The sequence below is a fragment of the Agelaius tricolor genome, unplaced genomic scaffold, assembly GCF_023055355.1.
Source record: "Agelaius tricolor isolate 1412-34295 unplaced genomic scaffold, bAgeTri1.0.p SCAF_1, whole genome shotgun sequence".
NCBI classification, from domain to species: Eukaryota; Metazoa; Chordata; class Aves; order Passeriformes; family Icteridae; genus Agelaius; species Agelaius tricolor.
In genome coordinates, this window is record NW_027269261.1 from 7274138 (window position 1) to 7289371 (window position 15234).

Below are 15234 nucleotides of genomic sequence, written 5' to 3' on the forward strand. Positions count from 1 at the left end.
GCCCTGAATTCAACACTCAGATTACAGATAGTATTAAATGTATGAAATACACTTTTCCTTCATATCATAACATTCCCTTCTGGATCATTATAGGGCTTGAGTGTAGTCTGCACCTCACAGTGCTGCTGAAATAATGATGCTGTGTGTATGTGGCACTTGGGGATGTTGTTTAGGGCTGGCTGTGATGGGTTAATGATTGGACTTGAGGATCTTAAAGGTCTTTTTTAGCCTAAAGGATACTATGATTTTGTGAAAACACTGCTTGACTAGCTGCTTGGCACTTCTCACACCAATAAATTGTGAACTTCTCAGGAAAGACTTAAATCACAGTCACTGGAGTAAGCTAGGTATCATTTAGGTATCATTCCTTTTACAAAATGTACTGAAGAACATTTACTAGTGTGTGATGGATTGTCATAAATATTTAAAACAAACCCACATTTGTAAGGGAGAAAGCACATTAGGTTTTATGATGCAGCGTGAACCAGATTTTTAGCTTTGGTTGCTGGCTAATTTGGGAAATAACAATTCTTAGTGAGTGTCCAGCTTGGTACTGCAACTTGGGAGGAGTCTTCCCTGGCTGAAAGGGCAAAGAGCTCAGCTCTGCAATGCTTCTTTACAGTAAATAATACTTATTCACAGGAGCAACCTCATGAGCAACTTCTAGCTCAGTGTTACTCGAGCCAAAGAGGTGAGCAGGGGTGAGACAAAATAATTCTAAGGCTCAACACCACGTTGCTCTGTAAGTTGTGGGTTCTCAGTTCTGACAAAGGAGCTGAGCTTGCAGTGGGAACATTTTGTACCTGTTCTGCACTGGTTCATGTGGTGGGCTGGTGTTCCAAGCAGTGTGACCTGGAATCCACAGAGCACCTGGGGAGGGGACACCCTCCCTGTGCAGTTCTGCCTGGGCACCAAATGAATAAATGAGCACTGAAAGAACATCCGGGGGATTGAAAGCACTGATATGAGACCAGAACACAGACACACATGTATTGCAGCAAAAATACCATGGTTTAGTTAATATACAGAACAGAAATCTTTTATTCTTTGTGTCAGTACAGCTAAGGGTGGACTACTATCATTTAATCACCACAGCCTCAGGAGAAGAAGGGCTCCCTGTGTAATTCCTGAGCAAGAGTGGTTCCCAGGAACATATGCTCAGTCTAAAATCCATCCCCAGCTCCACCACAGGCTTCTTCTAAGTGTCAGCTGCACACAGCACAAGGAGACAGATCCTACTTTTAGCTGCACTGCCTTGAATTTCCCATCCAGAGTGGAAATGCTGAGGCTTAGCTTGGGTGGAAATGAGCTCTCATTCATTGTTGTGTTATTTGGGTTGGGATGGGCTGGTCATTTATTTGGGTTGGGATGGGCTGGCTGAGCCCAGAGTGCCCCCATGCTGCTCTCCACACCCTTGGCTTGGTTCAAGCTCTGCCCTGGGTGTGTGCAGCTGTCCCCAGCTCTGCAGTGGGGGCGGAAAGACACACGGATGCTCTGTGGGATGTGCCATGGAACGGGTCGGCTCTGCAGGCACTCAAATCTGCTCCCCACGTTTTCTTTCTGACCAAGAAAACAAGAACCAAGCTAGATCACCTCAGGGAGTCAGCTCCAAAGGGCTGTCAGGACACTCCACTTCCACATGGTTTCTGTGGGATGTGTGGGGGACTGAGTGAAATGAGTACTCAGATGCAAGTCAGTGTATAAGATTACATTCTGACTTGTAAAAGATAAAACAAGAGATGGTTTTTACACTCTCAACTGACTATGATTGTAGTCCCTGTACTTTTTTTGCTCTTTCACATGAGACAAGAAACCAGCTTTTTTCATGTAAAACCATGCTCCCTGCAGCCACAGTGAAATTTCCCACCAGCTTTCTGCAGCCACAATGAAATTTCAGTAGGAGGGGAAAAAAATCCCATGATGCTGAGTCTAAAATATTGTTTTTAAAAAAGTTTAGTTCTTGTTCTGTAAAAAACTCGCTAAGCCTTCCCTGGCATTGATCAGCTTGTTGGATGCAGAGCCAAAACAGAAAGACATGCAGCAGAAAAAGCATTATCAGATTTGCACTACAGACAGGAAGATTTGGCAATGCTTTGACAATTAAATAGATCAAGAGAGGTAATTTAATGGCCCAATCCAGAGAATCCACACTCATCCAATTGGCTAACTACACTGGGAAAAACATTCCAAGTCTTTCAGTGGATTACTGAGTAACTCATCTGCTGCAAATGAGTTTTGAAAGGGGTCTGATTTGTTGCAATAATTTCAAAAAGACAGAAGGAGAACATGGGGAAATCATGCTGATCCCTCAGCCAGGGAGGGATTTTCCTCTGCCTACACCTCACAAAAGTCTGAAATGATGACCACTCCTTTCTCACCATCCTAAATCCTCTGGGAACCCCTTCCACTAAGACAGCAATTCCAGAGTGTGTTGCAGGGCAATGAGAGCTGTGTGTCCTTACAGCTGCTTTGTGTGTGTAGATCCACAAAGGTCCAGCTATACTTTTAGCCAGAATTAAGTCTTCACATTCTTGGAACCAATTTTCAGTGGAAACTTGAAGTTTCCTCACTCCAAAAAAGTGTTCACAAGAAGATATGAAAAAAAATTTCTAATTTACAGGGAATATAAATGCATATAACTTGATCCTTGATATTTTAACTTGATAAATATATGTTTGATATTTTTGATATTTTTTAATGACTTGATATGTTTTCTTACTATAATGAACTTGTCCTGACCACTCTCAGTGAGAGGTCTGACTCTGTGGGCCTCTGTGCATTGTAATTTCTGTGGTGCCAAGTTGCCATCTCCTTTCCCCACACAGCACAGCAAACACACTGTTGGACAGTCACATCCAAAATATCATGTTTATGGAAATCAAATTGTCATGGCAACAGAAGAGGTCTTGCAAGTATTTTAAAAATAGCAGATTAACAAAACCAATTTATGAAGTCTAAAATCCATTCTTTCATGAATGCTCTTAAAGAGATACAACAAATGGGTTTCTGCCTTCAGGAGACTTTCCTTTAATGCCATGATCTCATTTCACCATAGTGGCAGATGTAATAGATATGCATGCAAATAAATACAAATTTTAAACTTAAACCAGCAAAGCTATTTTTGATGGACAGTGTCCTACTAATGTGATCATTTCACTTATTTCAGGTAAAATATTTTCACAAAAACATCATGATTCATACTTTGTGAAATTACTGAATTTTTTAACATAATGAACTTGTGGCACATTATAATCTATTTCTTAGTCTACAAAACAGTTAGTAAAAATGTACAAACACTTTTTTAAAGCAGCAGTCTTATTTGGTCCAATTGAATTTTTTCCCCAACACAATCATGACATTAATTTGACCATTTAGCTCTTTTGCATTCTGTACAAACTTGTTTGTGTTTTAACTGAAACAAAATGATTACCCCCAATTTCAAAGCATTTTTAAGTTTTGTGTGGATATTCACCAATGCTTGTGGCCAGCTGAGAGTTCAGCACAGAAAAACAACAGCCTGGTGAGAGGCTGGATAATGATCTAATGATCTGTCATGTTTAAATTCACATTCCCAAAGAAGCCCTTGGTCACCCGCACAATTCCTTGTACAAGCATTACACATATATTATAAGCATTATTTCTGAAGTTGGAAATGTAGTACAGGATGAACCCCTGCAGAGAATGTGATTATGCTTCCAAGAGTTCCTCTATTGATTGTAGTCATCATTTCCTCTAACAAGATTTGACCATGATCCACTCCAGGCATATCCTTTGGGTATGTTTATACTGGGATTTTTAATTTGAGTTGGTCTATTGCCCATCAGTTTTCATCAGCTACCTAATTTATATTTAAGGATTTATATTTCATGATGCTGTGCTCAAAGACACGGATGTCCATGGTTTTGTCTAATGTGGCAGAACTGTAAATTAGTTAATAATGTATCCTCTTTTTAAAATTTAAAAGCTCAGTAATATTGCCATTTTCCAGTGCTGAAAAATCATGACTCAGATTCTCCAAAACTGAAAATTGAAAAAAAAAAAAAAGGCAATTCATTCTTTCTTCCCACAATCTCCTTTTTTTTTTTTTTTTTCTTTTGAGACAGGATCATTATCTTCAAATCCTGCTCCACAGCCATAAGAATTTCATTTTTTTCTTTTCCTGAAAGCAAAGATTCTCATCTAATCAAGCGCCTCAGGGGAATAGGTTCGAAGGAAACACCAAACATTGTGTGAGTCAGGGTTGCATTGCTGGGCCTTTAGAGGAGCTGTCAAGTAGTTAGAGAGAAATTGTTTGGTCTGTAACTCCTTTGGAATGGAAACACTGAGTTTGAACTGCCTTTATTACAAGGTCTGCATTGCTGAAGGAAAGAGGGTTGAGAGCAGCTTCTAAGTGGTGAGATGGAGAGAGAACAAACTGTGGAAATGAGTTTTTTAAATCAAATATTTGAGTTCCATTTATTTTTTCCATGACTCTCCACAGAACGAAACCTAAGTTTATAATATCAGAAATCAACAAATGAAATATAACTAGATAGAATGGCATGTGATTTTTTTTCTCAAGTTCTTACAGTATTTTCACTTTGGGCTTCACTAGATAACATAAATGCTCAAAAACCCTGAGAAGGGGAACAGGGATTAACTTCTTCCCTTAATGAAAAAAACTCCTTATCTTCAGCAGAACCAGGAAAACTCAGGTTTCACCTTCCTGTAGTCTCTAAAGCAAGGTCAATGACACAAACTTTTCTTTTTTGTGTGAGGCTGGGCCCTAAGCCTGTCAGTGTTTAAAAGCCATTTGTACAATGGCCTTAATAATATTAATATTAATGTTAATATTACTATTAATATTACTATTAATATTGCTGTTAATGTTAATCAGCCCTGACCTGGGCAGGCAGCTGGACAAGGTGATAATTGTTATTAATAACATCAATAACAATTATTAATGATAATTATTTCATTCCAAATGAAATAATCTATTCTGTTTTGTCTTTGCACAGCTGTCTTTGCAGCATCTTTGCACAGTGCCACAACCAAGTTTGTGCTCATCCACTGTGGGGCTGCCACTGTGTCACTTTAAAGCTCTGCAATGAAGACAAGTCCTAAGACAGGAGAAGGGATGTCATATGTCAGACTGACTTTATCTCATTACAAACCTTAGGACAATCTTAGAATCCCTTTACCATCCAATCACTTGTTTCTCCAGAAAATTCAAAACTGGGCAAAGGTTCTAAAATTCACTTTTGTGCCAGACACTGCAGGTATATTTGTGTTCAGGCTCCTGCACGCAGTTTCATGGGTAGGAAAGAGCCTGAGGAACCTGGTTTCTGCTTCCTGCTCCTCTCTTTGTGATCCTGAACAGTTCAGAAGCTCCCAAAGTTCTTTTCATGGTGGAGAGATTAAATGGCAGTGAGCTGCTGCAGGCAGTGGTGCTTTATCAGGCTTTGTAAATCTCTCCAACATCCACTGTTTCAGAGCAGGAGAAAATTCACTTCCTTCCTGCTACCCAGACTGGGAAAAATTCACCTATCAAAAGCACTCTCCTCATCCAAGTTACTTTAATCTTCAAATCCTTTCACTCATTTTCTCCCTTGCTGCAAGAAGTTTCAGTTCTTTTGCCTTTTCACTGAACGTCTGCACATGTACTTTTCTCCTCTGCACTTGATTCTCTGTTTCTCTCTGCATCATACCCTTTGTTTGGAACAGCCTTGAATCCACCTTAAAATTCAGCTGTTTTACTTGGCCATTTAACAGCTCTTCTCTGCTGTCTGCTCCCACCTTCACTCTTAATCTTCAAGTGCATCTGTCCAAACTGCATTAAATGACAAACAAGATTACAAGATGCTGAGCAAACCCTGTCTCCTTCCTTATGTGTTCATTAAGAAATTAATATCTCCACAGAGCTGCTTCAACAAAAAACACTGAACAAAAACGTCCCTGGCCATTTCTTTTGTCTTCTATTTTGGTGGAAACAGAAGGCATGAGGGAGGCAGAGAAACTTGTTTGCATTTTAGCTGGTCTGGCACGGACAGCAATTCCAAGGCTGCAGCACTGGGTGAGTGCACAGCTTGACAGCAAAATGAACCAAAAAGTCATTTTAAATGCAAGTGCAGCTCAACAGCTGACTTCTACCAACTGTAGCAAGGGAAGAGCAAAAACTAACCAAAGGACAGAAATAATTCTAAATATTTGGAGTGTGACTTGAGGCTGTGGTCATGAACAAGGCGCTGCAGCTTTCTGCTTAAAATACAGCAAAGTGTGCTGTTCAACACTGGATTAAACTGAGTGGTCACATCAGGTCCTTCAGCTGATAAAATACCTTTTTTTCCCTTTTTTTTTCTGATCAGTTACACTAGGTGGAGCTGTCTCAACCAAGCAGCTACAAAGTTGAAACACTTTGGCATTTCTTCAGATCACTAATTACCTGTGAACCTCTCTGAGGTTTCCAGGATTGATTGTCATTCTAGGTGGTCCAGACACTTCATGGAACAAAAATATTCCAGACTATCCAGTGGTGGTAAGATTGTGGAATGACTGTTCAACACCATCTGCCAGGTAAGTTATATGATACTATTATATTTCTCACTTAAACCTCTGTAGTAAAAATAAAAGAAAATAAAATAAAAGAGGAATTTAATGGCCTTCTACATACAGAAAAGAACAAAGACCTGCAGGTGCAGAAACCTCAGATTCAGCTGTTCTTGTGCCCAATTTTACCTCACTGTGAGGATAATCTACAGCTGATACCACTGGTACCAGTAATGGAGCAGTAAAACCTGGGTGCACACATTTTATTGCAGGTCTCATTTCCCACCTTGCACAAGCACAAATCACCATAAAGAACTTCTTGACCATTTTGGTGCAAAATACAAAACCCGACAGAGTGAATTCTACTGGCAATAGGTTTGCTTTGTTTAATTATGCTCCCATGAACAAACAGCTTGCTTGTGCACACTACCAGCATCTCAGGCTGAAAGGCAATGTTAGCTAAAAAACTGCAGCAGTAAAGTTCACAAACACAAATTCACACAAACACTCGAGAAAACCTTTGTTTTCCACAAATGAGCTTGTAAATCACACAGATACTTTGGTTTGTATGTTTAAAAGAAAACAAAAATTAAAAGGATCATAAATACCAAAGGGAGTTTGAGATTTTATATGTCTAAAAGCCCCAAATTTCTTTATTGCACTGTTTGCTCTACCATGGATAAGAAAATGTCGTTTTTCCTTGAAATTCTTTCTTTCAATAATGAAGGCAATGGATGTTTGCTTGAGGCATCTATTTACCATTCCAACCACAAAAATAAAATGAGTACTGGTAATTTTATGCAGAACTTATCCCATCACCTTTCTCGAGTGTTGTGTTTTGTACTTCTATTCAGCTCTTTGGAGAGCTCATTCTGCTCAGGGGAGCCTTGGTCTCTGATGAGAAGATGCTTGGCTTCTGTGAATCAAATGGCAAAGCCACATTCCCACAGCTGAAGGTGCAGTGCTTGAACTTTATCAGGAGCGAATAAACAGATGGCAGAAGGCTCGTGATATGGAGCTGACACACCCAGGAACAGGAGAGCTGCACTGTGGAGCCCTGGAAGCAAAAAACTGAGTGGGCTGGGAATCACCCCTTCCTTCCGTAGCTGCTGTGAGAGGCTGGCACCCCTGAACTCCTCCACGGGCTACTTCATGGAACATGGGTGGCTGCTCTCCTATCCCGCACCAACATCATTTTATGCTGCATATTTCAATTACTCCCTGCATAAAAATAGTTATTCACGTATCACACAGGCTGGGATCCAAAAGTCCACCCCCTTCCTGACAGGAGGGATTAATCTTGGAGAATACCTCAGACTTTCAGATCGTTTCCCTCACTTCTCACATTTTCCTCAAGTTCCCCCCCTTCGTTTACCCCCTCCCACACACGTGATGTCGCGAGAAGGAAGAGCAGAGAGGAAGGAGGGCAAGATTCCCATGGATCAGCTCTGGGAATGATGACAAGGAGCCAGATCTCCTCCCACGCTGACTGGCACACTCAGCTCCAGGAGAACACAGTCTGCCAGCTAAAGGGCACGGCCAGCCCTTCTCCCATCTGCGGGATGGCGCGGACGGGCTGCAGGGACACAGCGCCCAATCCTGTGGGAATGGCACCACTGGGCACCCTCAGCTCTGCTGACAGCTGCACCTCCCATCCTCCAGAGCTCATCACTGCATGCTTTGATGCCTCAGAGCCTGCTCCAGAAACCCAAACCAGAGCAGAGGTTGCAATGCCTGTGGCAGGGCTGCAGTCAAGGCACGATGGCTTTTGCCACAGCACCCGCTGACTCCTCCTTCTTCTCCCTGCCCACTCTTTTTATGAGCCTGAGCTTGGGACACCTTCATTGCAGCTCAGCCCTACTGCCCTGTTAGGCACAGGTGAGAAAGACTGCACTATGGGCCATGGGAAACTGATCCAGAACGTTCTCTGAAAAAAATCCCTTTGCCCAGGATTTTTCTCCTGGGAAGCTGAAAAGCCTCAGAGAAAAGGAAAACAATTCTTAGCTCATTGGCTTCTCCTGTGTTGTGCTCACATGTGGAATGTGTTTGGAGATTGTTTACCCACAGGTGATTGTTTCATTGGATTCTGGTGTGAGTTGTTTTGACTCTTTGGCCAATCAGGGCCAAGATGTGTTGGGACTCTGGAAAGAGTCACAAGTTTTCATTATTATCTTTTTAGCATTGAGTATCTTTTCTGTATTCTTTAGTATAGTTTAGTATAGTATTCTTTACTATAATATAGTATCATAAAATAATAAATTAACCTTCTGAGAACATAGAGGCCTCCTCATCATTCCTGCCTTCATTGGGGCTTCCCTACAAATACAATAGGAAAGTGATCCAGAACATTTCCAAGTGGCACATCACAGCGACTGGAAGGAATGTGTGATTTCAAGGCTATTCAGCAAGATGGATTACAAGTAGATGGGCTAATCAAGATTTTTTACACTGTATTTGGTCTGAATTTTAATTTTTGGCAAGAGAAAAGTCAACATATCCCCTATGTATGAAAAAATTCCTGTGAACGACATCTTTTGTAGCATGTGTGGAATGAGTAGTTCAAACCCAGTTTATAATGCACCTTAAAACCTGCAGTTCTGGGTCATTACATAAAACTCTGAAAAGTAACCAAGTGAAGATAATAAACTGACTGTAAACAAAGAGAAAGTGTTACTTCTACTGTCCAAATAGAGTAGTACTGCAAAATATAAATAGCACAAAGGAAAAATAAACCAGCTATTTAAAATTTTCAGATGTCACCCTCAAAGGTGACTTCCACAACAGAGGAAAGATAATTTAACTTAGAAAAAAGAGGCTTTCAGATGGTGAGAGACTGCCCAAAGATTTGGAAGCTTGCATCAGAGTACAATTTCTATTTGGATATCACTACTCTGAGGCACGGGGCACTAATGAAAACCTCAAATGCACCAGTCTCCAAGCAGTGGAAATCTTGATTTATTCAATGTTGCCCATTTTCTTGTCTACTCTGGTGGTCTCTGACCCTTCTTTGCAATTGCACTGCAGAGTCTACACTCAAACGACAACTACATGCAATAAGATGAGAGATGAATTTAGGGACTGAGAAATAGAGGACTTCCATTAACACCTAAACACAGTCACACTCTCCAGCTAAGCAGGAAGAAATACACTTGGCAAGCCTGTGAAACATCACTTTAACATGTTATAAATCTGGACTACAAGAACTGATGGGAATTTTGCCATTTACCTTGCAGGGAACAGGCTGCCATCCTTGATGTGAACACTTCACACCATTGCAAATCTTATCTGTTTTACAATCGTTGCTCAGCTCATTGAGATGGCTGAAGCACAACAATGACAGAAAATCTCTTTTTACCTTGAACATTCCTGCCAGTAGATTCGTGATCCTCCTGTTTCCCCTCCTGTGTGGGCTATGTGATACATGACAGGATTTGGCTGAGATTGTAAATAGCTGTATTCTAGTCAGGTGTGTCATCTCAGACTAAGTTTTCTGTCAAAATGCACGTGGTATTAGCAGCTTCATTAACAGAACGGTTCATTTATGTACAAATGAAATGCCATGCTTTGCATACTGAGCTTGGGATGCATCTCCAAAACACTGCATTTCACCAGGCTGTGGGGATGCCGCAGGGAAGGATTCCTTTTCATCTGTAGCTTGTTTGGTTTGCTACTTTTGCAACAGAGTACCAGGAGAAACAGCAGCACAGCCGGCCAGACCCTACCGCCGAAATCACTGCAGCAAAGGGCAAACAAATTTTAAAAAACCTCCACCAAAAAGGAGGATTTTTTTTAAAAAAAATAAATAGAATTAAAAATAAAATTAAAAACCATTTCATGCTGGTCCAGCCTGTCAGTGGTTACATAACCAACACAGCTGCACAGTCCAGATTCAACTCCCAAGCTTTTAGCCAGCATGGACTGTGAGCCCTGAACACTCACCTCCAGGAAGGGAGGGCTATCTGCTCCCCTTCCTTCCTAGACACCTCCTGCACAAGGGAAGGCACAACTCTGGCTACCCCAGCAGCACCCAGAGGAGAACTCCAGCAGAGAACCACACTTCCAGCCAATTTCAACATAAGGATGTCTCATGGGGATCTGTCCTTCTGGGATGAAGGGCAGAGGGTTTTCTAGTGTGCTTTGTGAAGTGTCAGATAATTTGGATAAGGAAAAAGGGGTGGTTAAGTCAGGCTTTTTTTTCTGTACATCCACAGTGAAGATGTGGTGTCTTCAATCCCAGCAGAAAACAACACTCGCTTTGAAAACTCAGGTTTTGAACTTGTCTCTCCAAAGTGGGAAACTGAGCCCCAGGAAACCTAAAGCCCCATGAGAGAACTCAGCTCCAGAGATGGTCTTTGATTCATCACTCAAGGTTCTTCAGGGGGCTGCACACAAGGGCTGTGCAAACAACACACCTGAGTGCAGTGGATTGCATCTGGAAGCGCACACACCTTCCACAAGTCCTTCCACAGGAAAACTGAGAGGTGTTGCAAAAGGTGCAAGTTTTCCTCTGGAATACATCCACAGGTTTCAGAGCAAGCACGCTGGAGTAGCAATGGCTCCTACATGTGGCACACACTATCCCACCCACACGTGGGTAGTACTTTAATCAGAACTTTAGGAGTTTCAGATTTGTTAAAGAATGAAGCCACCTGAAGCACATGAAGCAATTAAAGGCAGGCAGTAGCTCTTTAAAAGCAGGGCTAGGTGGAGGATACCCTCATATCACAAGGAAGGCTTCAGTGGTGGCCACAGTAGCAGAAAGAGCAGACAGAAATGGACCATGAGAGACCTGAGGTATGGGTTAATGAGTCATGGATTATTTGGTTTGGTTTTGGGTTTTTTTTTTTTTTTTATTATCATGGTTATTTTGCTTTCAGCTCAAAGGTTTGTGTTTAGCCTTGTATTCTAGGGGCTTTTGTAGTGTTTAAACTCTAAGCTCCTCTTGCAACAAGCAATTCCTAATTTGAGCGTAGGAAAAGGAAATACAGAAAGGATGCAGCCACATCTTGGGGACCTGAGCACACCAGAGACTTTACGCTGAGGAACTGTGAATCTCCAGTTCCTCTGGACAACGGTTCTAACATTTTCCAGGGCTCTCCTTAGAGAACCCGGCACGGGGGGCTCCGAGAGCTCATCTCTAGCTAGCGAGCGATGTGGCCACCGTGAGCTTTGGTCCTCCGACCGCAATCCCAGTTCGCGAGAGCCCGAGCAGCTGCATCCCTTCGGCACCGCCCGGCGGGCGCGGGGGATGTGTCCGGTCTGTCCCGGGGCCGGGGACCCCGGGCTGCCCCAGCCCTGCTCGCCCCGAGGGAAACGCGATTTGCCCGCTGGGATCCCTGGGGACCCCGCAGGGCGCTGCCCCGGCCCCCGACGCGAAACTTGGCGCAGGGGCTCCTGCCTCCGTCCCTCCGTCCGTCCGTCTCTCCATCCCTCCCGCGGTGCCGTCGGGAAAAGGGAAAGTTGCGGCCGCGGGCACCTCCGGCAGCCCGAGCGGCCCCGCCGGGGTGAAGCAGCCGCAGGTGGGCAGAGAGAGACCCCGAGCCCGGCCGCCCTCCCTCGGTGCCTCCCGCACATCCTTACCCAGCCCCGGCACGAAGGTGTTGAGGAAGAGGCAGATGACGGCCACGGGGAAGGGCATGTAGGGGATGGCGGCGCGCAGGGGGCCCTTCTTCTCCCGGACCTGCACCACCACGCCGCTGGACGGGGCCGTGCCGCCCCGGCCGGGCTCGGCGGCCGCCGCGCTCTCGCCGTCCTTGGGCGAGGGCTCCATGGCCGGCGCGGCCGTGCCCCGATGGGATCGCAGCTCCCGCCGCCGAGCGCGCTCCCGCCGCCAGGCGCGGCCCCGCCGGGCGCGCCCCCCGCGCCGACCCCTCCCCGCCCTCCGCCCGCCCCTCGCGGCGCCGCATCCCGCCTTATCCCGGTTTATTCCTTATAGCCCCTGGGCAGCCGCGCCGCTGCCCGGAGCGCTTCCCTGCATCCCGCCTTATCCCGAGCCCCTGGGCAGCCGCTTCCCTGCATCCCGCCTTATCCCGAGCCCCTGGGCAGCCGCTTCCCTGCATCCCGCCTTATCCCGAGCCTCTCGGCAACCGCTTCCCTGCATCCCGCCTTATCCCGAGCCCCTGGGCAGCTCGGAGCGCTTCCCTGGGCATCCTGCCCGCATCCCGGTTTATCCCGAGCCCCTGGGCAGCCGCTGCCCGGAGCGCTTCCCTGGATCCCGATTTATCCCGAGCCCCTGGGCAGCTGCTGCCCGTAGTGCTTCCATGCATCCCGCCCTCATCCCGGTTTATCCCTTGCCCCTCGGCAGCCCTGGATCCCGGAGCTCTTCCCCAGCCCGGCTCGGAGCCGTGCGCCCCCTGCCCCGTCCCGCCTGGGCAGCCAGAGAGGGCGAGGCGCTGTCCCGTTCTTTCCCCGGAACGAGGGAAAGAACTCCATGCGAGGGAGCGCAGGAGCGGTGGAAGATCGTACCCTGTGCGCCCTTAAAAAGAGAAGGTGCAAGAAAAGGTGTAAATTAAACCCACACGCGTGTAGTGTTTGAAAATCGCTGCGGTGAGGAGGAAGAGGGAGGGGAGCCACGGGAATTGGAAGGCAAAGAAAAACTGTGGCCCCGGAGAGCTAATGGCAGCTTGGTGTGGAAATGTGGCTTCGTTCCTCGGAGCCAAGAGACGAAACACGGCTTTGTAGGGCTGGTGATTATTGTGCAGCACAGAACTGAGTGGGTGAAATGGGAGCAAAACTTGAGCGTGTCTAGGTTAATAAAAACCCAAAAACCACAGTAATTGTCCCTGTAGATGGGATTCAGCAGAGAAAACGGGGGAAATATTAAAGGCATTAATCCTGATATGGAATGTAAGTGTGACACATGCACAGGGTCTTTCCATGAGACAGAGGATAGTCTGTGTCTTACTGTGTATTTTAAAGCTGTAGTTTTGCCCAAAAAATTCCTGCAAGGAATTTAATATAATTCCTGCATGGAATTATGTTCCAAGAGAAACCTTGAACTACTTTATTTATGCCACTTGAATACCACCTGACAAATGCCTTTTTCAACAATCTAATTGATCAAAGTACAAATTAGCACAACTAAAAGCTTGGGTAAACTGCATGAGGGAAATGCAGACTTTTCTTCCTAGTTACGTCATTTTATTTTTCTACTAACTGGGCTTGAAACCACAAAAAGATAGACAAGCCGTGTAAATTCTCTCATCTTTATCAGCAGGTTTTCATTGCTTATCTTCTTATCTCTTTATTTTCTTTGCTTATCTTTTGGCTTGTCTTCTGAGTGCATTTCATCCAAAAAAAAAAATCTTCTGACTTTTTTTTGATTAAGCACAAAGTTTAGACATGTTTCTGAAATGCATTAACTAATCTGGCTCTTTGGGGAGGGTTTTTGGGGGTTTGTTGGTTTTTTTTTTTTTTTGTTGGTTTGGGTGTTTTGTTTTGGATTTTTATTTTGTTTGATTTTTTTTTTTAATGGTGACATTTATTTCCATCTAAAAAGTTCATGACAGCCTAGACTCTGTATTGCCTAGACACAAAGCTATTGGAGAGCAGCACTTTCTCTTGAAAAGATCCAATGTAACTGATATGGACTCTGTATTTCTCTGCTGGTTGATCAAACCACAGTCAGATGAGAAATCCTTATGGTATGAATATGGATTAATTAGAGCCTGTACACAGCAGAATCCAAGCTGGAACACAATCAATAACTTGCAGTGACATAATTCTCCATAGATCCTAGGAATTGTGTGTGGGTGTGAGCCCACATAACCTCCAGTGAAAGCCAGCAAAGGGCCATTGTGAGAGCAGCCCAAACAGAAAATCAAAGATGGGGATTAATTAAAACAATATTTTGTCAGAAGCTGGCTTTCATGGAACATTTCCCTGGAATATCTCAGAGCCTGTGACAAATGTGAGCTAGTTCATTAACTTTTCCAAGACTGGCTGGCAGCATGTGGGGCTTCCTCTCCCCACTGTTCAAATGCCACCGCTCCCAGGCTGAGCTGCAGCGCTCATTTTGCACTGCTGGAAGCTCTTGGGTGCCTCAGGCAGAAGTTATGACTGCCTCCCGAGGGTTTTAAGGGTGTAACAAGTTGTGACATTCCCAGGCTTTCCTAAACAAGGGAGTTGGTGGCAGCATTATTCTGCTGAGGCTCCCTGGGTGCTGGGTGGCAGCCAGGCTGAGCATCCTGTGCTGAGCACCCTGGAGCTGTGTGCTGTTACAATTTAGGGCTTCCCTCTGGCCCAGGAGACAGGGCTGTGCTGGAGAGCTTCAACCAGGGAAGGCAGGAACCCATGGAAAGGTGTGCTGGGACCTGAGCAAGGAAATGTGGCCCAGGGCTGATTTTTAAAAATTTTTTTAAATGAAAACAAGGTTATAGTTTATAAAAAGCAGTGATATTTGTGCATGCTAAGAATACCCAGATTTCCTCAGATCTGATCTTTTAAAATGTTCATTTTGCTTCTCAGCATGAAAACAGCTCACAGAACTGCTATGAATTTATATATATAAAACATTATTTTTCTGCAGTTGAGACAAAAAATTGTTTTTAAAAAAAAAGACAAACCCAACCTGAATTCCAAGGGGTGTTTCAGACAATGGGACTCCCCTGGCACACCAGGATAGCACCAGTATGCTGCCACACAGTGTTGGGAGCACACAATCCCCAGATTTCTCTCTGGAGTAGTGCTGCAGGATGCACTAAAGCTGAA

The 15234-nt window shown here is 44.4% G+C and overlaps 1 protein-coding gene and 1 long non-coding RNA gene across 9 annotated transcripts in view; one reads left to right on the top strand and one right to left on the bottom strand.

Annotated features, from left to right (window-relative positions):
• STUM (stum, mechanosensory transduction mediator homolog) overlaps positions 1–12401 on the bottom strand; it is a 48776-nt gene extending 36375 nt beyond the window's left edge. For 2 of the 7 annotated variants that reach the window (XM_071421857.1, XM_071421866.1), the window contains exon 1: positions 12106–12401. In XM_071421857.1, the coding sequence (XP_071277958.1) occupies positions 12106–12295 (190 nt within the window). In that variant the 5' untranslated portion in view covers positions 12296–12401. The remainder of the gene's footprint in view (positions 1–12105) is intronic. The other 5 variants (XM_071421897.1, XM_071421878.1, XM_071421887.1 and 2 more) reach the window with 4 other exon arrangements.
• Positions 11185–15234, top strand: part of LOC139587501 (uncharacterized) — a 53373-nt gene continuing 49323 nt past the window's right edge. The window contains exon 1 of one of the 2 annotated variants that reach the window (XR_011678414.1): positions 11185–11319. This is a non-coding gene — a long non-coding RNA (uncharacterized lncRNA). The remainder of the gene's footprint in view (positions 11320–15234) is intronic. The other variant, XR_011678415.1, reaches the window with a different exon arrangement.